Source organism: Anser brachyrhynchus (assembly GCF_964034855.1).
Source record: "Anser brachyrhynchus genome assembly, chromosome: Z".
Taxonomy (NCBI): Eukaryota; Metazoa; Chordata; class Aves; order Anseriformes; family Anatidae; genus Anser; species Anser brachyrhynchus.
In genome coordinates this window covers 60,603,089-60,627,533 of record NC_137697.1, presented here as the reverse complement: position 1 = coordinate 60,627,533, position 24,445 = coordinate 60,603,089, and the positions used below count along the sequence as shown (strand labels likewise).

Genomic DNA, 24,445 nt, shown 5'->3' with positions numbered 1-24,445 from the left:
ATATTTTGCCTTTAAGATCAGTCAGTAAAAGTACATGGGTTTGGGCAGGGTTTCTTTTTCATTTCATGTTTAATTGTAATCCAGCACTGTTAAGAAACCAGGAAGTTGCAGAATGTTTCCAGAGCAATTGAGGTTTCTGTGCTGGAGCTTCGTTACTTGTGATTGTAGGGACGTTGATATGTTGGCACTGCTTTTTCCTATAGTGACATCTCAGCAAGCTCAAAGATGAAATGTAAATTTTCAGTCTCCCATGGGTATGCATGTCAAAGTCAATTTTGAGTTTCTTTCCTTGCATTCCTTGCCTCAGATTTACTCAGAGGCAATATCCAACAGAAAGAATGTCTAATGTCACCTTCTATTAAAATGCAGTGGTGCCTATTGCAGTTATTGGTTTTGGTCTGTAGTTTTGAAGAAAATGTTAATATTGGTTGGTTTTGAAAAAAAAACAACACATTGCTCCAGAAAGGTAATTATTAGTGCTATCAGAATAGATTATTCGTGTCTATCTGTATGCACTTGTGTATGCATACAGACAGACATGTGTATGTATATATATATAAAAGATTTCCTATGGGAATCTTCAGAGGAACAGTTATGGAGCTCTCTTGAAAATCTGTTCAGTGGCAGTTTTGCCGTTTCTTTGTATAAGGTATTAAACACAGCTGTCAATCAGTTTGTACAATTTGAGGGCACAGATAATTTGCTCTCTTGATTCCAGAAAAATGGTTCTATGCTCCTTTTACTTCTCCCACCTGTTCATAAATGCCTAAATCTAGAGTTAGAAATTATTGTGGTGTTTTGTCATCATACATAGCAAGGCAAACCTGTGTATGTTGCAGTGATGTTGTAAGGTGTCATGCCAGGGTAACTAATGGGGAAACGAAGCACAAGAGAGGCTTATGTTGTGTCTCCTGATGTCCTTCCTTGTGTCTCTACTGTTGTGTGGGGCTAACGTTGGGTGTTTAAGGCTGAGCTGGGTACTGAATCCATCTCTTCGGTGCTTTAGAAGCACATCCTCCTCAGTTGTAACTGCAGTGGGGCTGTGAGCTAGGTTAACCCCTTGCTCCATGGTTTCTGGACGTCTTGCATGGTTTCCTGAGGCTCAGATTTGTCAGTCAGTCATTGGGAGTTTGAGATTGCCACTGCTTTGCTTTAGTTATCATTGAGCCCCCTCTTGTACACTGCTCAGCTGACTGGCTGGGGTATGTAATCAAGGGTGACATGGATCCTCATTTCAAGTATTCTCATGTAGTTGCTGCTCTTTTGTTGTACTAGTTAGTGCTTTATTAGTGACAAAAAATTGGTAGAGTTTCTGTTCACTGAGAAGGGCTGGGCATGGAGATTTTTACCCTGCAGCCTATAGGTGTGAAGAGTTTTTAAAAAGTCAATTGTTATTTCAGTGAGTTGATGATGAGACACTTAGTTGCCATGCTACTTTCCTTTGTTTATGGTTATTTTACTAGTACTCTCTCATATCTAACATAAATGTGTGTACTTTAAAGGGTCACTATTATCCTTCCTTTTTGTCTGAATTTCTTTTTGTTCAGCTCAAGAAGTTCATAAGGACTCCAGAGATCCCTTCAAAGCATGTGAGGAACTGGGTCCCAAAGGTCCTGGAGCAGAGGCGGCAAGGCTTAGAGTTGTACTTGCAGGTAAGTCTTCTCTCATTGGTGTGAAAGTAAAGCAGCAAATCTTTTCAGAGTGGTAGTATCCAAAACTTTTGTAGACAGTGCAGGCACGAAGTGGGCTGTTTTACTGACACACAATTTTAAATGTGGGAAATGAGTTGCATCCTTACTGATTTCTGTTCAGTTAGCATGACTAGCAGCTGGAAATCTGGACTGTTTGCATTTTCTTATTCTGACATAGGCTTCTGACTGACTTTGGGTATCCTACTAGTACCATATTTTCCTGTGCATAAAATAATAATCATTCTTTACTGATTTCTGTTCAGTTAGCATGACTAGCAGCTGGAAATCTGGACTGTTTGCATTTTGTTTCTTATTCTGACATAGGCTTCTGACTGACTTTGGGTAACCTACTAGTACCACATTTTCCTGTGCATAAAATAATAATCATTCTTTACAAAGTTGTTTTTGTTGTACCAATGAAAAATACTATGGAAGAGAAAAAAAAAAAAAAGAGGCTTTATTTAACCAACCTCCGCTTAGATGGACTAGGGAAGAAGCAGCTCATCAAATTATCAAATTTATATTATCTACTGTACATGCATGTATCTGAATTGTTCATCTAGTCGAAATAGGCACATCATCTCATATTCATTTCACTCTGGGCAGTTGATTTAGAGACCTAGTTTATACCTACTTGGGCATTGATTTTGCTACATACAGTAAAGAGAGTCTTGAGGAATGATTTGGACATATAGACATCTAAATATATGGGTAATAAATCTAGTGCTTTTTAAATAGATGGAATTTCTACTCTCACCATGATTGCTTCAAAAGTTATTCTCTTTTAAGTTGAAAATGCCCAGTGGTGTAATTCCACAGCCATTTCTATGGTGACAAAACCAGATTAAGTAGTTCCTCAACATGTCGTCCCAGTTCACTGCACCTTCAGCTCTTTTATTAAAGGTGACCATAGAAATAATCTGAGTGAAAAGATAACATTTTTGGGAGGATGGCAAGAGTGACATATTCTATTTTTACTCAGATAATTTCAGAGATCTGATTTATGTCATCATCCTCAGTTGCACTGGCACAACTGGAAGAGTGGTGGACTGCAACATAATGTACAGTGAGCTGCCATCAAAGAAAATGGATGTTAACCTGCACTGCTCAGGAACGTGCCTGATTTTCAGGAAGGTTTGTAAGAGAAAACTCCTTAAGGAGGAGGAAATAATTACAGTGTGATGCAAGAGAGTATTACTTCTGACATTACACTTTTAAAAACAAGTTTGGAAAGGAGGAAGATACAACTCAAATTTTATTTTGAGATGTAGGAAGAGTTTCAGGCAACATAGTTTATTTTTATTTTTTAATTTAAGTATTTAGTTATTAATTGCTAAACTGAAACATGTAATCCCTTTTTTCTTACTGCTCCACGTGATTTATAGTACCATCGGCATCTAAAAATTAATTTTAATTAATCTGCATCTAAAATTTATTGTTGTGGGTGAGAAAACATTGCTGTTGGAGAGAGTTTAATTTTGAAAAATAAAAGGGTCTTTTTGGTGGCTATCAGCACAGCTTGCGCAATCATCAGTTTGTTTTTCTTTTGTGGATATTTGCTATGACTTGCTTTTTTTATTATTTTCATGAAGCTGTCTTCTGTAGAACACCACTACTAAGGCACATGTACCCATTCCTCTTATGAAGTTGATTTTGTTAAAAAGATACAGGGGTAAATTGCTTAGCACTTTTAATTGCTGATAAACTTTAGAAGAACATCTCCCTCTACTGGAAGAGTTAGTCAACCTTTGCTCTTCTACATGTACATTTAATTGACTTTTCCCCTCATCTGCTGCTAATGGCTATCATAGGAACACACAGGGTAAGGTTGAAGTGGACAGCTGATGAAAACAAGGCCAACCATATTAATGTGCATACCAAATTAAAATAATTAATAATAAATAGTTTAATAAATTAAAATCATTTAAAATAATTAAAATAATAAATCTATAATTGAAATCTGGATAAAAATGAGGTGAAATTTGACTCTTTGAAATGGTCTGTATCAACTAGTAACGAAAGCAAGGAATTCCATTGTCTGAGGTTGAAAATTTACAGTCTTACTTCTTTGTGATCTTTTGTATTGCGTTTACATGGCAAAGTTTTGGTGGCAGGAGGGTTTGCAGGGGTGACCTCTGTGAGCAGAGCCCAGCAGCTGCCCCATGTCAGAGCAGAGCCAGCTCCAGCTGCTCCAAAAGGGACCCGCTGCTGGCCAGAGCTGAGCCAGCGAGCGACTCCAGGTGGGCCTCTGAGAGAGCTGGGTTAAGGGAGGGAAAAAACAAAAACTGCTGTACAACAGCAGCTGGGAGAGAGTGAGGAGTGAGAGCCAGCCCTGCAGCCCCCAAGGTCAGTGCAGCAGGAGGGCAGGAGGTGCTCCAGGCACGCAGCAGCAGTTCCCCTGCGGCCTGTGGAGAGGCCCCTGGTGGAGCAGGCTGTCCCCCTGCAGCCCACGGGTCCCACACGGAGCAGATCTCCACGCTGCAGCCCCCCCGTGGAGGAGCCCCCGGTGGAGCAGGTGGATGTGGCCTGGAGGAGGCTGCGGCCCATGGAGAGCCCCCGCAGGAGCAGGCCCCGGGCCGGAGCTGCAGCCCGTGGAGAGGAGCCCACGCAGGAGCAGGGGGTCTGGGGGGAGCTGCCGCCCACCCGTGGGGGACCCGTGCTGGAGCAGTTTGCTCCTGGGGGATGGATGGACCCCGTGGTACGGAGCCGTGTGGGAGCAGTGCTTGAAGAGCTGCTGCCTGTGGGAAGCCCCTGCAGGGTCAGTTTGGGAAGGACGGCATCCCGTGGGAGGGACCCCACGGGGAGCAGGGGCAGGGAGTGACCATGAAGGAGCGGTGGAGATGAAGCGTCAGGGACTGACCGCAGCTCCCATTCCCCATTCCTCTGTGCCAGGCAGGGGGAGGACGTAGAGAAGTGTTCGAAGGTGGGAAGGTGTTTTTAGTTCTCACTGCTCTAGTCCTTTATTAATTGGCAATAAATTACATTAATCTTCCTTACCTTGAGTCTGTTTTGCCTGTGATGGTAATTGGTGAGTTATCTCCCTGTCCTTATCTCAACCCATGAGCTTTTTCTGTTATATTTTCTTCCCCTGTCCATCTGAATAACGGTGGTGAGAGAGTGGCCTGGTGGTGCTTAGCTACCTAACAGTATTAAACCACCACATCTTTCCATGATGAAACCTCCATTTTAAATCCTTTCAGTGTATGCGTTTTTTTTTCTTGGAGTAGATGGACAGAAGCGCACTAGATTTTTGTGAAGAATAGCAACATCATGAATAAACCAAATATTATTAGATTGTGATATCCAAATGTTTATTTTCTTAAATTTAACAACATCCATTGTCAGCTAATACTCATTGACTGTCTTGTTTTCCTTGGTTTTGAAAGCTAGGTGAAGATTTGCACTTATTATAATCGTCTGATTTTCATGGAGTCCTGAAAATTGATTTATGTCAATTATTTTAAGTGGCTTTCATATTCTACAAACTTGCCTGGAATTTGCAACTTTTTTCTTTTTAGTACTATGGAACAACTGACTGGTAAATACTATTGTATTTATTCAAGAGTATGTATAGTAATTCAGCAATATGCATAATAATAATTCAAAGCCCTTGCGAATGCTGAGAACAATCAACTGACTGACAAGTGAAAGGAAGGATTATATTTAATCTGTTAATGAGGAAACAGATGCAAAGATAAGTGAATGGCCCTAAGTGAAGTGAACATGGCCCTAAACATTCAAGCAAAGTAGTACGAAGCAATAAGCAAGTGCCCCTCTGCTGATCCGTGATAACCGTCGGTGTGCACGAGTTTAGCCTACAGCACGCAAGATTTACATTGAGTTGGTTTCGTCTTTGCTAAAATAGAAAGTGCATGTTACTGACAGTGAAAGAGGATTAAACCAGCTCTAACTAGCTTGTGCTGGTTATCAGCTAAGAACATTCACACAGCTACCACAAATCAATTAGTGTGTGATATAAATTCTGACTTGACAGTAAATTATATAGGCATCTGAGCTTGTGGCTTGCAATACAGCAGAGATTAGAATCCAGTTGTTTAAAATTTATAAAATAAATAATTGGATTACATTATTGCTGACAAAAATCTCTCTGGAAGTACTGTTAGATTGCACAAAGATTTGCACTTAGCTAAATGCAGATGTTAATATGTCTTCTCTTGAGACATTTCCTGAAGAGTTTGATATTGGGAAAAGATAGAACATAAATTTCATGTAGCTGGTTATGTAGTCTCTAATTTGAGAGGGGCAGCCAATTGGACTTTCATTAAAAGTCCATGACTGCTGATAGTTTGAAGAAATGCTTGCTTGAATGTACCGGTAGTTAAAGGTAAGTGTTGAAGATAATAGGACAGGGTGCTAATTGGCATCGTAGCTTCTGGGTGGTTTTATTTTTTATATTTTATTTTTCATCTGCTCCATAACCTTGGAGTGACCACTTGTCACAAAGCAATAAAGAAATAAGTTATGCTTTGATAGTGTATTTAAAGGAAATACAGACTGCTTGAAATGTTCCCTCTTGCACACCATTGTTTGTGTATGAGTTCAGTAAGTCATCTTTTGGATGGGCCAACTGCACCAGTAGTTGGGTTTTTATTTTGGAGACATTAAGACATTGTTGAGATTCCTAAGGGCAGCACCTAGGGACGTTATCTAATTGGATATTGAAGCAACTGCAGCTGTGTTGTCAATCTGATCGGTATTTGTTACAATTAGATTTTGTATGATGTACTCTGGGAGGAGCAGTTTTTATGGAGCTTATTTCCAGTGAATTGGTAATGGGGAAGAATTTGATCTAACCACCTGCCCTCTACTGATTTGGAGTTAGGTCATATCCTTGTCCCAGTAAGCTGACACTGGATGTTATTGCCATCCAGTCTCTCTGCCCTAGGGACTTGCCCTTTGACAGACCTTCCTTTTAAAGTTCAATGGAATAGATATTTTCTAACCCCCTTGGGCAGAAGAAATCTCATCATTTGCTGATATCATCAGCCCAACAAGATAACAGACATTGTTAACAGAATTCACTGTGAAGTGGTACCCACACCTCAACATGAGAATATGTAGCTGGTAGTCTTCACTGAAATGATTTGGTTATGGAGGTTTTGAAGAAGACCCATATTTGTGATGTGCTTGAGGATACTAACTTGGGGTCTAGGTGACCTGAGGAGATTCTTCTTGTGACTGATAGGAACCTACTATAAAACTGAAGGCTGTAAACCTTCTGAACTAGTCTGTATGTATGTACGGTCTGTATGTACATACATTTCTAACCAGAGATAGTACATAGAGCTAATATTTCTCTCTCAGTTGAGGTCAAGAAAACGTACTTGCCTTTTATTTACTCTTGAACTTCATAAGAAGAGAACCGTCCTGATTCCTGGAGATAAGATTGGTTAAAGTGCTGCTTGGCTGTGAGACTTGAAGACTTGATGAACTTACTTCAACATTCCAGAGTTTCAGAAGTCCAAATCTGCAAAATGAATTATGGAGTTTATGAAACTGGACTAGAGATTTGTTTTCCATTTAAGGAAATAATCTGGAGATCTGAGAAGCACTTTGACCTATATTTCAGTATTCTTCAAAATGCAGTTCTCTTAAAAATATTTTAACTACCAATCCTTCCTGAAGAAGATAAATAAAACTGAATCTGTTATGATTTTGCTTTTCAAAAGTAGAACACAATCCTATCCTCCTTAACTGTCTTAGCTTACAGCAGGGTGGAGCTAGGAAAACTGTGGCTATAGTGATGAATAATGTCCAATTGCTTTATGTGTAAGTTCATCAGAAATATAAAGGAGAAAATCACTCATTATTATATTGCATTTTTTACTCTGTTTTGGGGAACTGTTCAATAGCATATGCAAAAAATGAAGATAAATGAGATATTTCTGAGGTAGATGACTGCAGAAAAAAAATATACCTTATGGAGTATTTTTCCTAAAATGTCATTTCTTCATGGGCCATGATGCTTTTCTTTAATTACTTCAGTAAGTACTGTTACTAAATTCATTGTGGTAAAGTTAAAATAAATAAACTGTAAATAAAGTCTTCTCTAGCTGGACAATGGGTATGAAAGATTTATAAATCTCAAAATATTAAATAACCTCCTCTAGCCCCAGGGGAAAAAGAAAAACAAAACAAAACAAAGAAAAAAAACACAAAAAAAACCATCTCTGACTTTAGTCACCAATCTCAATTGTTCGTATTCTGAAGCTGTTGAGATATCCTCAGTTATGTTGATCTAGTTCTGTGCTGTTGCTTCATAAAAGCTTTAGATTCAGTTAAAAGAAATTAAAGTATTGAAAAGATCTTTTTGATGATTTGGAAACTGTTGCAGTGTTGCTCATCTAATACAGTGTTTCATAATGTAAGTAAGGTTCAGCTTTCTCAGTCTTTGCCCCTTTTCACTATCATCCTGAGGAGTTAGATGATTTGATCTTTCAGTGTTGGAGAAATGGAGTTTTACATCACCTTGTGGGGAGTTTCATTAGTTTCTCACTGCTTAATTGATTCAATTTCTGTTGGCCTCTTGTTCTAACAAGGAGGAGTGTGAACCCCATCACTTATAACTTTGTCCATCGTCAAGAAGATTGGAGAAGTCTCTTCTCTAAGAAAAGCTGTCTAGACTCTTGATGCCAGTCTGCAAATGCTACACAGTGTACTTTGGCTAGAATTCTGCCTTTTAATAGCTATATAACACTTCTCTGTAACTATAGCTGAAATACTGCTTCAGAGCTGTCTTGGTTGGAGGAGGGTAGGAAGATGTGTGAAAGTGAGGAACACAAGCTTTTAATGATGCACAGGACTTTTCACTGGTTTCTCTTCATAAAGTGGAGGAAAAAATGTCTTACAGTAGTACATAAAAATCAGCCTGAGCTCTGCTGGGCAGAATAAAAGCTAGGTTGTCGTATGAAGAAAGGGTGTCTTGGTTTGTGGATTACTTGAAACTGATATAGAAAACTAGAATCAGAAGCATTCTGTAAGTGTTTAATAACTGAAACAGTTCTTGACTTTGCATTATCAGTATTAAAGAAGAAAGAAAGGTAATGTCTGTAGACGTAGATGGCTTTGAACCTGTGCTGTTGGAGCTTTTTAGAAATACTGAGATCTCTGCATGTGGTATGTGCACTTCTATGAGACATTCTGTTGCTTTTGCCCAATGAAAATAAATCATTGGCTACTGATTAATTCTGTAAGTGTAATGGCAGAAGGATCATAGAACTACTCAATGATCATTCAGCTATTCAAATTCTAACTCTGTATACTTCATTTATGGCATTTATCCATTCTGTCAATGTTAATATTCATGATAATTGTCCTTCCTTTGTATTCTCAGAAATGTGCTCTGTATCAAGAGTTATTGCTGAATACCTGTGTGTTGTTACCAAAGTATATGGTGAATGCCAGAAGTCTAAACTGTTTCAAGGGAACACTGGAAAAGCTCACGGAAGAGTTCATGTTTGCATAGAAAGTCTGTAGAAATAACTTTTGAGGCTGCTGAAGTATCGAAGGAAACATTTCATGTGTTAGTCCTGGTCATTTATACTCTTCCTTGATATCCACTTATCACAGCCGTTTTTGGAAACAGGATGCAGCGCTAAATGGACCTTTGGTAACACATTATTATTTTTCAGCTTGCTATTGAATTTGATGAAACATCACTGTGTTTTCATGAATTAAACCCTGCCTGTATCATGAACACTATTCTTAAAAGAAAGAAATGTTGAATCATATGGTTGGTAAGATATGGTTGAATCATACTGATATAATGAAGAGGAAAAGACTAATGCCTTTTGGGATTAAATGATCTACTTTACACATGTGAGGTAATTGGCTTTGTGTTTAAAAGCTGAACTCATGAAACTCATGAAAAGTGAACTCACTGAAAGAAATTTTAAACATTAAAGCTTCTGTGCAAAATGTGGGCCAAATTTTGTTCTTCTCCACCTTATTCTGTGCGTGCCTTACCTGTGGGCCTTTTCTCTCTAGACTTCTCTTTAACCATTCACCGTATCTGAGAGCAAGAGCTGCATAGAATTCACTTTGACTTCCTTGTGTCATTCATTAGCCACCACAAAGCTTTCTGTACAAGTGATCCTTCCCTTTGACCTTTGTACTCGTTCTCTGTTGGGATCTATTTCTAACTAATTTAACAGCAAATTGGCTCATTTGCAGAAAAATAAAAATAAAAAATCCTATCAAGTCTAGAACAGATACTTATCTTCCTGATTGCTGTTTCTGGAAAGCAGTGTTATTTTAAAAGCAAATGAATACACCGGGATGAAAGAATCTAGTTTTAGAAAGTTGCAAGTAGAAGTTGGAAACAATGAAATAAGATTTAACTGATGTCCTGCTGCAGAGGCTGTTGAATCACCCCCATCCATTAATCACATTGAAAATTCTCTCCATTATCCAAAATTAATCAGTGTCTTGCTTCTCTAATGCCATTTAGTCTGCAGTAATCAAGGTTGAACTCTACCTGTAAGGAGCTATAAAAGCAATGGTATAAAGTATAAAAAGGCAAAATGTTTCTTTGTCCTTATTAAAGATTGTGAGCAGAGTGTTAAATAATATTAATGGCTGGGATTGTCAGTACTTAACAGTACTTTCCTAGTACAAGTGATTTTATTGATCGATACAGTCTCAATGTAACAGGGCAGATTATTCTACTGATTTTATCGAAACCTTAACTAAGTTTGTTAGTGTACCACATATCTTTAAATAGATCTAGATGATGATGTAGATTAAGAAAAGCAGACCACCATCCATCTTTTTTTGATCGGTTAATAACTTAAATCCATCATTGCTAAGACCAGCTCTTTTAAGATTCTGTTGTGCATACATGTTTTTTCGGTGGTACGGATACTTAGCTGGTTTTAGATGGCTGTGGGTTTTAAAGAAGTGTGCTTGACATGCATAGTTGCATATTGGCTAAGAAGAGGTGTAAAATAAGAGGAAAGCAAAATAATTTTGCAGATAATTTAAAGGTGAGCTTTTTAATAACACTTTCTGCTTGCAAATGTGTTTCCTACAGAAATGTTCCAAGCTTTTTCAAACATGCTTGGGAAAATTACCTGATTTATGTTTTAAAAGTACATATTTTTTCCTTCGGTAATCTGTGTTTGTTTCTTGTTGATGGTGCGGTGGGTGGTGGTTTTTTCTGTATAGAACTCTGCTGCATGAATTTATCTCTCATTTTGCTCTTACATGTCAGAGCTGATCAAAGTAAATTTTACTCAGTTAAAAGCAAAATTTATATTAGATGTCATGACAGGTTTAGAAACCATGTCTAAATGTTCGTTCTCTTTTCACTGTGCTCTATATTATCATGCTATAGTATCACTATCACCCAAATTAAGATGAACATCAAATTGTAGTTATTGCATATTATACATAGAGTGAGAAATGGTCTCCATCATGGCCCAAACAGACCTGATGAGAACTGAAAGAGTTGCCCAGACCTTCAGTTTCAGGGAGGGGACTCCAGAATCTGGAAGTCCCCCTAGGGCCCGAAGGCAGAAGTGAGTGTTGTGGGTGCAAGCATGCCCAGATGGACGAACTTTTTGAGCAATTTGCAAGAGGAGCTCAGCAGCCAGCGTAGGTTCCAGGAACTGGAGTGAGAGATTGAAGGATGGTATTGGGAGCTGGCATGGGCTGAGCAACAGCCCTGCCTTAAGTCCTTGCATGGGAAAGGTAAGCTGGCTTCCAACCCTGATCTGATGGACTTGACTGACAAGACAAGGGAGACTGAACCCTTGTCTCTGCTTGGAGCAGAAGGAGGAGTGTTCCCCATGCACTCAAAAGTGCCCCTAAACAACATATATGGTGCTCTGGGGCTGGAATAGGGAGAGTGTGTGAGTAATCGTCAAGACCCAGGAAAGGACAACCATACAAAGTTGGTCCACCCAACCACCTGTGCTAGAACCAGTGCCACCAGAAAAGCACAAAGGTTGTTAGTAATTGGCAATTTCTCACTGAGAGGCACTGAGGCTCCCATTTGCCATCCAGACAATCTCTCTAGAGAAGTTTGGCTGCCAGAGGCACCACATTCACAATATCATAAAGAGTCTACTGAGCCTGGTAAAGACAGAGGATTAACTCCCATTCCTACTCTTTCATGTAGGGTCAAGTGAGGCTGCAACAAGGAGATGCTGAAATATCAAAAGGGTCTTTATGTCCCTCAAAAAGATGTGTGCTTAATCAAGAACTTCCAAACTTTTATCTAACATTGTTTGTATCTGGTGAAGGGACAGGAAAACAAGACATATGAAGAGCAGCTGAGAGAACAGGGGTTGGATAGTCTTGAGTAAAAGAGGCTGAGGTGAGACCTCATGGCTTTCTACAGCTACCTGAAAGAAGGCTGCAGTGAGGAGGGTGTCAGTCTCTTTTCTCAGGTGAGCAGTGATAGGGCACAAGGAAACATCCCCAGGTTGTGCCAGGGGAGGTTTTGATTGGTCATCAGGAAGAATTTCTTCATGGAAAGGGCGGTTAGGCACTGGAGCAGGCTGCCCAGGGAAGTGGTGGAGTTGCCATCCCTGGAAGCATTTGAGAGATGTGTGGGTGTGACACGTAGGGACATGGTTTAGAGGTGGATTTGGTCATGTTAGGTGGTGGTTGGACTTTTGGGTCTTTTCCAACCAAAATCATTCATTGACTTTACGATTCAGTGTAGACCACTCTGAAGGAAAAAACAAACAAACATACACGCCTATAGAACTAACTGCAGGGTTTTACTGGAAATATACTGAATTAAGTGAGCAGTAGTTCTTGAGCTTCTGTTTTAAGGATATTGTATAGAAAGAGCATAGGCACAAAAAAATATATATATTTGCAAGAAGGGCATGAAAACAAGAGATAGGAACTGGTCTGGCAGAAGTGAGCAGAGGAGGACACAACTAGAATTCCTCAGTTAGGTTGTGGGATGGTAATCAGTGAGCCTTCTGGTTTGGTCCTGCAGTAAAATGCACTCTCCTACCTCAGATAAAATTCTGTTTTATGTGTTGTCTTTTCATGTCTTTTATAGTATCTTGCATGTCTCCTTCTGAAGGACATGTTGAAGGATTTCAGAGTGAGCTAAGGGGGACAAGGGGTAGCCTAGTAGAATAACAAATGCCTGTTATCTTCTGCAAACACTATCTTCATGCACGTCAGCATTGCTTGCCTTTATTTTTTCTTCTCACCAGCTCATTATCTCTGTAATCAGAATATTATACGGATTTAGTTAAGAGTAAAAAAGCTCATTTTATTGAAGCTGTTGACTGTAGAATATCTTGACTGAAACAGACTTGAATTTAAGTGCATGTACAAATAAATCTGCATTACGAAATAATGCTAAATTTATAATTCTGTTACAGATTTTTCACATTGACATTAATGCCAGAAACTTTCATAGAGCTTCTAGTTGTGATAAATACTATGAATTCTACATTAAAAAAAAATCAGAAATATTGATATGAAATTGAGGTTTGCGATGCAGTTTCTTTTTAAAAATTGTTTGTAACTATTGTTGTCTTTATCTAATATACTTTTTCTTCTGTAGGTGAAAAAGTTTACAGAAACAAAGTGTGGAGTAGAAGTAGAACCTTAATTTCATTAGGCACGTTGTAACTGGTGAAGATTAATGCATATATCTCTTGCTAATTCTTTTCAATTACTCAGTTCATATAAATTCCCAAACCTTGTTAATTATTCTGAAGTCAAGTGGTAATTTTTAACAGTATTTCCACAGCAAGGGAATTTTCCTGGTGTAACCTTGCCCTCTGGTAGAAACTCTCAGCAGATTAGGCATTCTGACTCTAGTCCATTCATTTTCAGCACAAGCCTAATTGCTGCCGACTGCCTGCCACAGGTACCCTGGTTATCGTACATTTAAGGGATGCAGGTTCTTCTGAGAACAAATAAGGAAAGATTAATTGTTTGTTTTGTTTCATCCCAAGAGAAATGTGGGAGCTTAATCAAGAAAAATAATTTCTTCTGTTGATTTGGCTTATTTGTGGAAAGGAGTAATTGTATAGAGGCAGGCATAGAGCTATGCATTTTGAAAGAAATGTTGCCGTTTACCTACATGGGAAGCAAAGATACAGCAAAATGAATGTAACACAGCATTGGAATTGATGGGGATGGTTCACATTTCTCATAGTAAGTAATTTGGCTGCTGGGCTTTTATTTGAACCAATATTGCTAGGTGGTATTGTCATTTGTTTTGTCTGCTTCTTTGGAAATCTAATCAAGGAGACAATAGTAGGGGGAAAAACGCTTTTCCAAATTGTCCTTAATTGCTAGAGCACAAAGTGAACTAAACAGTCTGGTATTTCCAATTAAAGAACTTGTTTCCAGCAAGGACCATTAAATCTATCTTTCCCAATCTGATAAATAAGCTATCAAAGAGTGGAACAGATTAATTGAGAGCAATTAGTTCAAAGCTCAGTATAAAAGTCAGAGTAAACCAACGTTATCAATGAATGCAAATTTCAAATAAAGCACTAAGAAACACTGTTGCAGCAAAATGGAGTTGAGAGTAACCACTGATCACAAAAGAAAATTTCATCTGTGATACAGCAATTAGCTTTGCTTCTCCTCACAGCAGAAGCATTAATTGCCATTTATTTTGAAGACTTCTGTTAATGAGGTGTCAAATTGTATTTGACACATTTGCTACATACATTTCTCTTACAACGTGGTGCAAGAAATAAAGGCATAGGAAAATCACAGATCCCGCAATTCAGAGCTGATCACTGGACTTATTCTGATTATACTTAAAACTCATGAAAGCCCTACTTATGCTACCAGAGTTGTGTTTGTAACTGTCTGGTAGACAAGGGAATGTCTAAGTGTGGTTTGTTAGTGTCAATAACCAGTAGCACTTGTGTTTGGTAGAGACTTAAGCCTAGAATGTTAGAGTTTGGTTCCTCTTTAATGCAGGTGGGTCTCCCTACTGATGCATACCTACACAGTGTTGAATGGTGGCTCTTTCTTCCAGATGTCTCTGCACATCAGTTCGTATTGGCCCACATGCTGTAAGCTGCATTCTGCACATGCTCTGGATATTTCCTTTAATGGTAAACTGCAGGAGAGCTGCCTGGATGTTCAACTGAAGGGCCAGCCTTTTGATTTTTGAGAATCATCTGCTTGTGAAGAGAGCCTCCCTGTCATCTCAGAAATAAATTTATTGACTTCGAGTGTTAGTATGCTCAAAGAAAGTATTGAAAGTTGGTTCAATTGATGGTGTTAGCTGTGTGTGTAAGGCTTTAGAGTAACATGCTCCCAGATTTATTCCACCAAGAAGAAAGAGTTGGGCTATACACAGTCTGTTCCACACTAATCAGACTTAATTTCCAAGACAGTTTTAGAGAACTACCTTAGCCTTGGTCAGTGGTATCACTGCTCTTCATGTTGGCATGACTCATGCAAACTGATAAGCACAAACATACCAACTGCCGGAGCTCGTAAGGCTGCTCTCCCAGACCAGCAGATTCAGGGGTGCATCCGTGGCCTTTAAAGCAGCTGTGTGGCTGGAGCCTGCTTTTGTGGAATTACAGTTTTAAAATGGTTGGATAAAAATCTTATTTCTTATGCTGTTGCAACCCACTGGGCATGTCTATTCTAGGAAAATGAAAAGGTCAATGGTAACTTTCCTGATAAACATTCTGAGAAAATGTCACTCCAGTTACATGTAGCAGACTGGGAGAGTTCATCCTCCATTTTTTAGGGTCTTTTTAGTTATTACTTCTAGAATATCATCATCACTAGGAAAATACAGTATTCATAACTGTGATAGTGTGGTGCCATGTCAGCTCATGTATTGGTAATAACTAGCATGCAGCAACAGACAGAGTGCCTTGAACCACATATTTCCAGTATTTTTCTTTAATATCTTCTCTGGCAAGTCACTAAGTGATCACAGTTGTATTTTTTATTCTGAGTAACTGGGTTTATGAGCAGTTGGCTGTAACACTGGTTTCTGCAAAATTCTTAGAATGTCCCCAAAAAAGCGTGAGGAATTTAGAAGAGTGAAAGCTCTCCCAGTTTCCCCAGACATCCAGATTTCCAAGTGTGCTTTTCGGCATGGGATCCAGCTCTCAGACGAGGTTCAGGGGTGGAGATTACTAATTTAGCATTTTAAAAACACTTATTAAGCAACAAGACATCATAGTAAAGCTGCAGGGGAGCAAAGTCTATGCACAGAATTCACAATCAACAGTCCTGTAGCCATCAGCATTTTAGCAATTGTCTCTATGTTATCCCATCAAATGTTCCTCTGTGTATTTGGACTCTTAACCAAGGTCATGCAGCAATACATGCTAATACTTTTGAGCAGCAGCAGTTATATAACTTCATGATTAGGAAGCAGTTTTTTTTTTTTTTATAAGGTCATTGTACTTATATGCTGTGCAGTGATGTTTATTGGCTTTACAGGTAGATATCTTTATTACTAACTTGCATTTATTACTAACTTGCATATTACTAACTTGCATAATCATACAATCTTAATTAGTTATCCAACTTTAAACACTGGAATGATGAGGATGTGTACTGGAAGAGTAAGTTACCACAGCATATTGGGGTCTTTTTTAGTATCAGAAATAAAGGCTACTGGGTTTTATGATGAATTTGTGCTCTAATGATGCAGGTGGCTCTCAACAATTGTGCTCAAATGCAGATACTCAGAAGCAGTCTTAATTATGTAAAAGTAGAGACAATATTTCAGTCTGGTCTACCTGCCAGGCTTGGCATCTCAAAACAGATTGACAGTGGACAAAAAAAAAAAAATTCCAATTGCTCTAGTTTGGGCAATTGTTTTTGCCCAGTTTTTACAGAGGGGTGATATTCACTGAAGAAATCAAAGAGGAGTCCAGCATCGAACCACTTAATTGCTGTGGTAGTGGATGGGTGGAGAAGACAAGATCGTTAATGTGTGGATGGAGACATCTAAATTATTTTTCCTGTATTGTATTTGCCGTTTTTCTCAACCATCATGTTATCATTTTTGTATGTGTATCAGAGTCATTTGGTTTCACGTCACTACCCAGCTTTTCTGGGTTGTTGTTTTTTTTTTCATTTTTTAATTTAATTTTATTACATTACATTAAAGTTGTGTGAATTTGATTCCGTCACAGTCCCCATGACTGGTTCATTCAGTCTAAATATTAGTCATAGTGTTGTCTTCTAATGATCAAGTGCAGGTCAATTCTGTGTCCCACAGACAATTGTAGACATAAATTCTACTATAAACCCTCTCTGAACTCTTATACTGTATCCACATCCCACTTTGATTTCTGGGCACCAGTTCTCCGGACATACTTACACTGATGGCATACTCCACTTTTATTTGCTTATTGTGGAGTCCAGAGTCTAATTAAGCTCTCTGTACCATAGTATTTTAGCATGCTTTTGTCCTTTAATTGAGGCAGTAGGAAAGATGATTTAAAATATCAGTGTAACCTTAGCTTCAGATGCCAAGGGTTACTTGTAGGGTAACCAAGAGCCTACAGGGACAGTAACACTAGGAAGGGTGCAACACAGCCTTTCTTACAAGTTATTCTTGCATGGGAAACCTAGAGAACAAAAAAATTGGGCCAAAAATGAGTAATAGTGGTAAAGAAAGTTTCTGAAAATGCAGAATATGTGATTCATGAGCTCATGAGTCCCAGTTTCCAACTCACTGGCCAAAATTACTGGCCAAAATTAAGTTGTCCTCTGGTTGCTGGTTGAGGAACTTAAAGCAGTTGTAAAACATAGAGATAACAGCAAAACCATGAGATTTATACAGAACACCTTGTCATCCTCACACTGTGTTAATGTTCTGGGAATTTTTAACAGAAATACAGATGGTTATGTTACTTCTGTTAGGGGGCTCGCTTGCAATCTTATGTCTCCTTTTGGGAGAACTTGTCCCTCTTTCAATAGCAAGAATGTGGAGAGCTTTAGCAAAATCAGAACATTATCTGTAGAGTTGCTACACTCTGATAAATGCAACCTTCTGCTGATGCTGCTCATCCTCCATCAGCACAGAAGAGGTAAATAAGCATTCACTGACCAAGTTAGGATCGTCTCTTTTCACAAGTAGTTGCATTGTTCTTCACCTTTATCAAGGAATCCCTTGCTGGTGAGTTTTGGGAGGGACAAGTGTCAAGGAACAGAACCATAATGAAGTACCTGTGATTGAGCAAGGATTACATTGCTCCGTTAATTCTGTAAAAACTTGTCAGTTTGCCACCCAAATAAATGCCTAGAGTGCGTAAAACATGGAACAGAGTGACCTCTAGAAGAAAAATCAATGGCAATTCATATTTCATATGTCTATAATTGCTTGTGAAAGCATGGCAGCAGTTTGTTTATAGAGCAGCTCGTTCTACCAGGGGTTGTTTCCTGACTTTTTCTTCTTTCCAGTGGTGATGCCTCACATGGATTGTGAATTACAGCCAGATGCAGCAATAGACAAGTTTTATTGGTGGCAATTTTTTATTATTGTTTTCACATTACTGTCTTCAGAATTGCTGCGCCGTGCTGTGTTTGAACCAGTGCACTAATCTATAGTCACAAGTAAATCGTGTTCACAACTTTTTCCTTGGAAGAATCCTGATGCTGTTTTTTACTTTCCTTTCAGTACAAAAGGCATTTTCCTCTGTGAAGTTATCCATTTGCTTGTATTTTAACCATCAAACTCAACACATTGTGAGGCCTTCATTTTTAAGCGATTTCTCAGAGAGACAAGGAATTCTCAGTCTGCTAATTTAAAGACAGAATTTTTGAAATACCTCCCCCCCACACCCTTTGCTTTGCTTTGGTTTTTTTTTTTTTCATTTTTTTAAGATGCTGTTGTAAGATTTGTATCCCCACTGAGGACCGAGATGTCATAGGGATAGAGAAAATGCCGCTCACTTTATGGATTACTGTTAGGTCAACAAAACTTTGGCAGCATTGATTAACTTGACAGTGAGTACAGCAGTACATTTATCACTTATGGCTGTGCTGTAGAAAATCTAATAAGAGGCAAACAATTCCCTTTAGAGCAGTAACAGGTTCACTGTGGCTAACGGTGCATGCACTGGAAATTTCTGACTTTAAATTATACCCTTGCTGCTAGTTGGGTCATTGACTCAAAGCTACTGCACTTTCACTGCTATGTTCTGTATTATTAATTTGATCAAAATTGTTTGGGTTTCCATAAATGTGATCAAACTGTATATTGGAGTGCATACGAACTGATATGTGTTCTTGAAGATGACATGCAGAATGAGCTTGTTCCAAGCTTGTAGAAGGGACAGCTTGTATGTAGGAGAGTTAGCTGTCTGTTAAAACTAAATGTTTGGGTTCTTACAAGATTATAAAAGAAAAAAAAAGTGTAGTGTTGCTTATAAATTATCCTCTTGTTCACAGGTATAAATAAACCCAAATGCCAAATGCATCTTATTTTATAAGTTTCATTGGTTGATCAGAAGGACTTTTTTCATATGTGTGAATGTGTGCTTTATTAATTACCAGTAATTGTCTTAAAAATTCTATATAAGTTGGTTTACAGATATGTTCATGCAGTTGTGTTGTTTTTTAAGAGCTGTGAGAAGTGAACAATGAGGAAGTGATTTTTTTCTCTCCAGTGTACAAGTGCTGCTGCTTGACTGCAAGTTACTGTTTGGTACTGATACTTTATTTTTGGTCATAAATTCATTTTTATGCAGAGTTGTTTGGATTCATTTTAATAATGGCCAGTGCACTGGGAAGCGTCTGCATCGAAAATACCTAGAAAATATTTTTTTCTTTTTTGTTGTTGTGGTTGTTTTTAAGATTTGTACTCAGTTGTTCTTTTAAATGGAACCAAGATATTCTTTTATAGAAGTGTACCCAAGCTTTCCTACTGTTGAAATAAGCAAAAGTAAGTAAAGACTGTGCACTTGAATAATTGTGTTCCTATACACATTTTCTTCATTACTCTTTCCTGTTTGTGATAATAAGTGCCGATCTGAACATGCAGTGTGGAATTGAATTTGTGGCTTTATCTTTGTGACATATTCTGCAAAATTACTGTTCAAATGAAAGAGTGCTTAATTTTTTTAATGTTAGGGTATATAGCTCACTAGAGAAGAGCCTTTGTGAGTAACAACTGTTATTTCAAGTACTTTATGTTCTTTTAGGAAACAGTCTAAATTGGAGAGTTTGTTCTGCAATATGTGTAAAAATGATGTCGTTTTCTTTGTTGGGAGAGAAGTATTCTACTTGAATCAATTGTCAGGAGGCTTAATGTAATAAGGCAGTTTGTGGTCTGACTAAAAGAAACCCTGTTCAAAAGAAATTCCCATAGCAGTTTGTTTTTAACAGAAAAACTGAGTTCACCTGAAACATAAATACATTGAAAACCAAGACTTAATAAGGCAGAGCAGCTTTAGAAGGAAGCAGAGCAGGTTGCTGTCCAAAGCATGTCTTGCAACGGCTGTGATTTAACCAAATATCTATGTTAATCATAGTATAGCTCTATTAACAGTATAACAGCAGGTTCTTTGCAACAAATCATCAGGCAGGCTGACATAAGTAACCTTTACATAATAGGGCAAAATATTAAAATTAAAATAGTGCTTCCTGTTTCATTCTTCTTTTTTTTTTTTTTTTAATTTGCCCTGTAGAAGTTGTGTTTCTCCCTCATACTGTATATTAGAGGCAACAAGACATATTTCCACACATTTTCCTGGGTTCATACAATAAAGGAGTTACCCTACCGCCTGCCTTACTGAACAGAGACCTGATATTGATTAACTATCACAGTGGCATCAGAACTACTCTTAGGATTCAATTTTTTTGTTGTTTTGCATATTTTATTGATCAGAAGTGGTAAATGAGCATCAAGCGTGCAAGAAGACGATGAATTGTTTACTTGCATAAAATAACCTTTCAATAAGGGAAGATGCATTGCTCACACTTTTGGTGCTGTTCTGCTGCCCGAAGCAGATGGCATTCAGCTGCTATTGATTTGCTCCTATAGTTACAGAGCAGCATGTAACAAGGCATGCTCATTTCACTGAAAGAGAGGTGAGGGTTTTTTTGCCAGGGTGGTGGGAGTGAAAAAGGAAGGACAGTTTTTTTTTCTTGGGTTTTTTTCCCTTGGCTTTTTTTTTCTTTTTTTTTTTTCATGTTTTTTTTCTTAAGGGGGTGCGAAGTGAATAAGAAAAAACAGAAAACCTTGTAACTTCTGTTAGTAGCTCCACAAAAACAAAAAGCAAGGTTTGCATGGTTGCAGAAAGAGAGTTACTTTCTAGTTCTAGCACTTCTAATAACACTAATTTCTGCTAAGGGCTATACCCCACAGCAGATTGAATCCACGAGCAAGCAAGTACCTAAAATTGTAAAAAGCATGCAGAATTTAGCATCATAAAATCTACACCTAACTTCTTTGCTGGTGTATTTTTATTTATATGTTTTACCCTACTTGTTTAAAGACTGTTGACTCCCTCACAACACAAAATCACTCTACAATACGCTGGGCTTGATTCTGCGAACAGTTGATTTCACAGCTAAGAGAGGAATTTGATAACTTGCTGTCAGATCTCTCCTGTAATGGTGGTGGTGGTGGTGGAGAAATAGGGAATGGGGACAAAATGAGTTTTTTCTGAAAGTTTATTTGAAAGGGTTTTTAATCCAGCATTTTGGCACTAATGTATTAACAAGCAAGATCTATGTTTGACAGATTTTAATGAAATACAGGTATATACTCATAAAGCAGAGTAAATAGAGCACAGGAATGGTTGTTCTGGAACAAAACATTGTGTGTAATTAAGAGGCTTTTTTCAGGAAGAGTACTATGGTGTGTGCTGCTGAGAACAGGGATACAGTCCCCAGTCTTTCAACATAGAAGGAACCCAGCTGTCAAGATCCACAAGTGAGTTAGTATGAGGATTAACAAACTTAGCCTCTTGATGGACCAGTTAAATGTTATGAGAACATGACTGCCGTATATTAAAGTCTTCCCTGCATGCCTGTTCTGCAGTGGCTCTTACTGCTGGAAGTGTTTACTGTTCATTTTTGAAGTCTTGAGCATCAACCTGCTCTGATGGTGTTTGGGAAAATAAAATAATTTACTCAGTTCTGACTGCCCTGCTATCATTCATGTCATTTACATTGTCTTTCATTTTTAATGAAAATAATTAGTCAGTTTTGACCCTTGACAAAAAAATTCTCACAGAATAATTAGTGCTAGTTATTTACCAATAACTGTTCAAGCTTCTGTTGTTCTCTGACATGGATTCCAACTTGCTTGTGTCATTTATGAAATGCTGTTTTTCTAGGGTCCATATGGTTAGGTGTATCTAAATCTTGACCATTTATTTCAGAATACTTCTGTAGTATAAAGAAGTAAGAAGATGTTGCCTGAATCTTCCACTTTAACCTGTTGGTTTGCACCCAGATTAGAAAACTCTTTAAGAATTTTTTTCAAAGAGAACAAACTTTCATGAGGGTGGGTTTTTTTTTTCAGAAAACATGTTTTTGAATCAATGACTATCGTTGTCAGCACAGCATTTACCTCATTGTAAGTTGATTGTATCTTGCTCTCTGATGGGGCTAGGGAAATGTTTTAAACATAAGAATTATTACAAAACAGAAGTTAACGATGTGACCTGGAAAAGCTGTGTGTTTTTAAATGGAATTTCCTGTGTACAGTGGTTCTAAGTGAAACCGAGTTGCTGTCACAAATTAAAACAAATATATTGTTATTATATTCCTGTGATATCTATTCATGCTCTTAGTGCTGACTTCTGTTTTAGTTTTTTTTTTCTGTTTTTCTCTTTCTTTCATTTCTGAGTTTATAGTGGTCAACATTTACTTTGTGCTTCTTTGCTCTTGTATAAGCCACCACTTCATTAGCTCCAGAATTAGGGTATCAAAGTAAATTGTTGTATTAATTATTCAGCAAAAGATAAAACTGATTTTTACCTTGTGTTACCTGTTGAAGATGAGTAAATGTCTTGCAAATGCAACATGGTGTTTTCTTTTTAAGCTGATTAAAATTTAATGTAAGCATCTGATATTTTAAAACTTAGTTTAACATTCTTCTTACAGTTACTCTTCCAACATTGCAAACTCTAACAAAATAGCTTAGAGTCCTTATTTGACACCACATTTTCTGCTGAAAAGACTACCAAATCTCATATATATATATATATATATAAATGCATTTGGTCAGTTACGTTACCCCTTCTTTACCTCTGCAAAAATGACACAATGAGTTCATTAACCCCAAGTGCAGTGAATTCCCTGTGCTTTCTACGTTCTCTTGTTTGGACTTTGGAGTGGGTACGGCTGCTTAGTCTAATTAGTTTCAAAGGGAATGTCGAATCATTTCTCAAGAGTTTACTCTGACCCAAAACCTGTGACAAGAAAATATCAGGGAGACAAAATAAGAAGTTACCTTAGAGTTGAATAGCGTTTTTGTTACACCATCTCATGCAAGCAGTTTAAATGGGGGAGTTTTCCTCTGGTGATTTCTAGATTTTTGATGACATTTACATGAAATTGTCAGTTTTGTGGAGTGCAAGACTTGTTTTCATAGCTAACTCCATCAGTTTTAATCAACCACCTCCTTTCCCAGCAAAGCCAATATTATGAGTTAGTGTGGTGGGGTGTTTCTTATGAGGCAAAAAGCAAAGAAGAATACTATTTCAAGTCTTTTGAGGGGCTTTAAGAGTTTCAGTGTTTTTTTGGGCTTTTTCAGTTTGTTCAAAGCTGTGTTATTTGATCAAAACCACATTATCTGACCAAAAAACTCTAAGATCCAAACCAACATCTGCGTCTTAACAGAATAGTCTGTAACACATTCAGATAGGGCTCATCCACAGGGTGTTCATGGGGAGATTAAGAAAAAATCATGCCGCAGGGCTGCTCCTCTGTGTCTGTGATTGCTGGGGTATCATTCTGTTGCATTTGTCCCTGAAGAATGAAGTATGGCTTAATTTTTTAATTCTGGCCTTTTTTCTGACTTGCTCATAGGTTTCCTCGTTATTAATAAGTATTGAGTAGTAAATGCAGTATATAGAAAATATGTCGATATAGGAAAAAAGAAAACCTATCCTGTGCAGAAATTGGTGACAATTTTTAACTCCCCTTAGAAATGAAACATATTAACAAGAGAAAAAAAAACATTTTGATGTATTTTGTTATGTCTAGAAATTAAACATGAAAATACTTACAGGTACTGCAGCTACTCTGCAGCTAAAATTATATTTTCTTTCAAAGTATTTTTAATAAAGTATGAATTATTTTCAATATATTGTACAGCCTGTGTATGTAAAACTTCTAGTTAATTGAAATAGCATTCACTTCACTTTCACTTCACATTCAGAAATGTGTTTCTCTTAGTTTGTATTTAATACAGGAAAACAAAGCAAGCAGCATTTGGTTCAAGGTGATCTTTTAAGATTTCTTAAAACATTTATTGTGTTCCATTAACTCCTTTCTGTTTTATCTTTGTTTTGCCCTAGTGTTATATGGCTTTTCACATCTTTAAGTAATGTGCACGTTTCTGAAATAAAACTACTCACAGCAGAGAGGGAGAAAGAAGTGTTAGATTATTGTTCCAAAATCACCCCATCGTCTTCACTTCCTGCAAGTGGGGACAGTGTCCACTCACTGCATCAGCCTCCAACTTGGTCTTCAGTCCATGGCAGCCCTTCACATAGGATCTGCAATGCAGAGCAGAGCTCCAGTATCTCCTCAGCAAATCTGCACCCTCTCTAAAGCTGGGAGAGGAAGGA

General features: G+C 37.9%; 1 protein-coding gene across 1 annotated transcript in view; it reads left to right on the top strand.

Annotated features, from left to right (window-relative positions):
* The window catches only part of SNX24 (sorting nexin 24), a 97,598-nt gene that overhangs the window by 56,453 nt on the left and 16,700 nt on the right, over positions 1 to 24,445 (top strand). Inside the window, exon 3 of the mRNA XM_080574173.1 lies at positions 1,548 to 1,652. Coding sequence (XP_080430299.1) covers positions 1,548 to 1,652 — 105 coding nt within the window. The remainder of the gene's footprint in view (positions 1 to 1,547; positions 1,653 to 24,445) is intronic.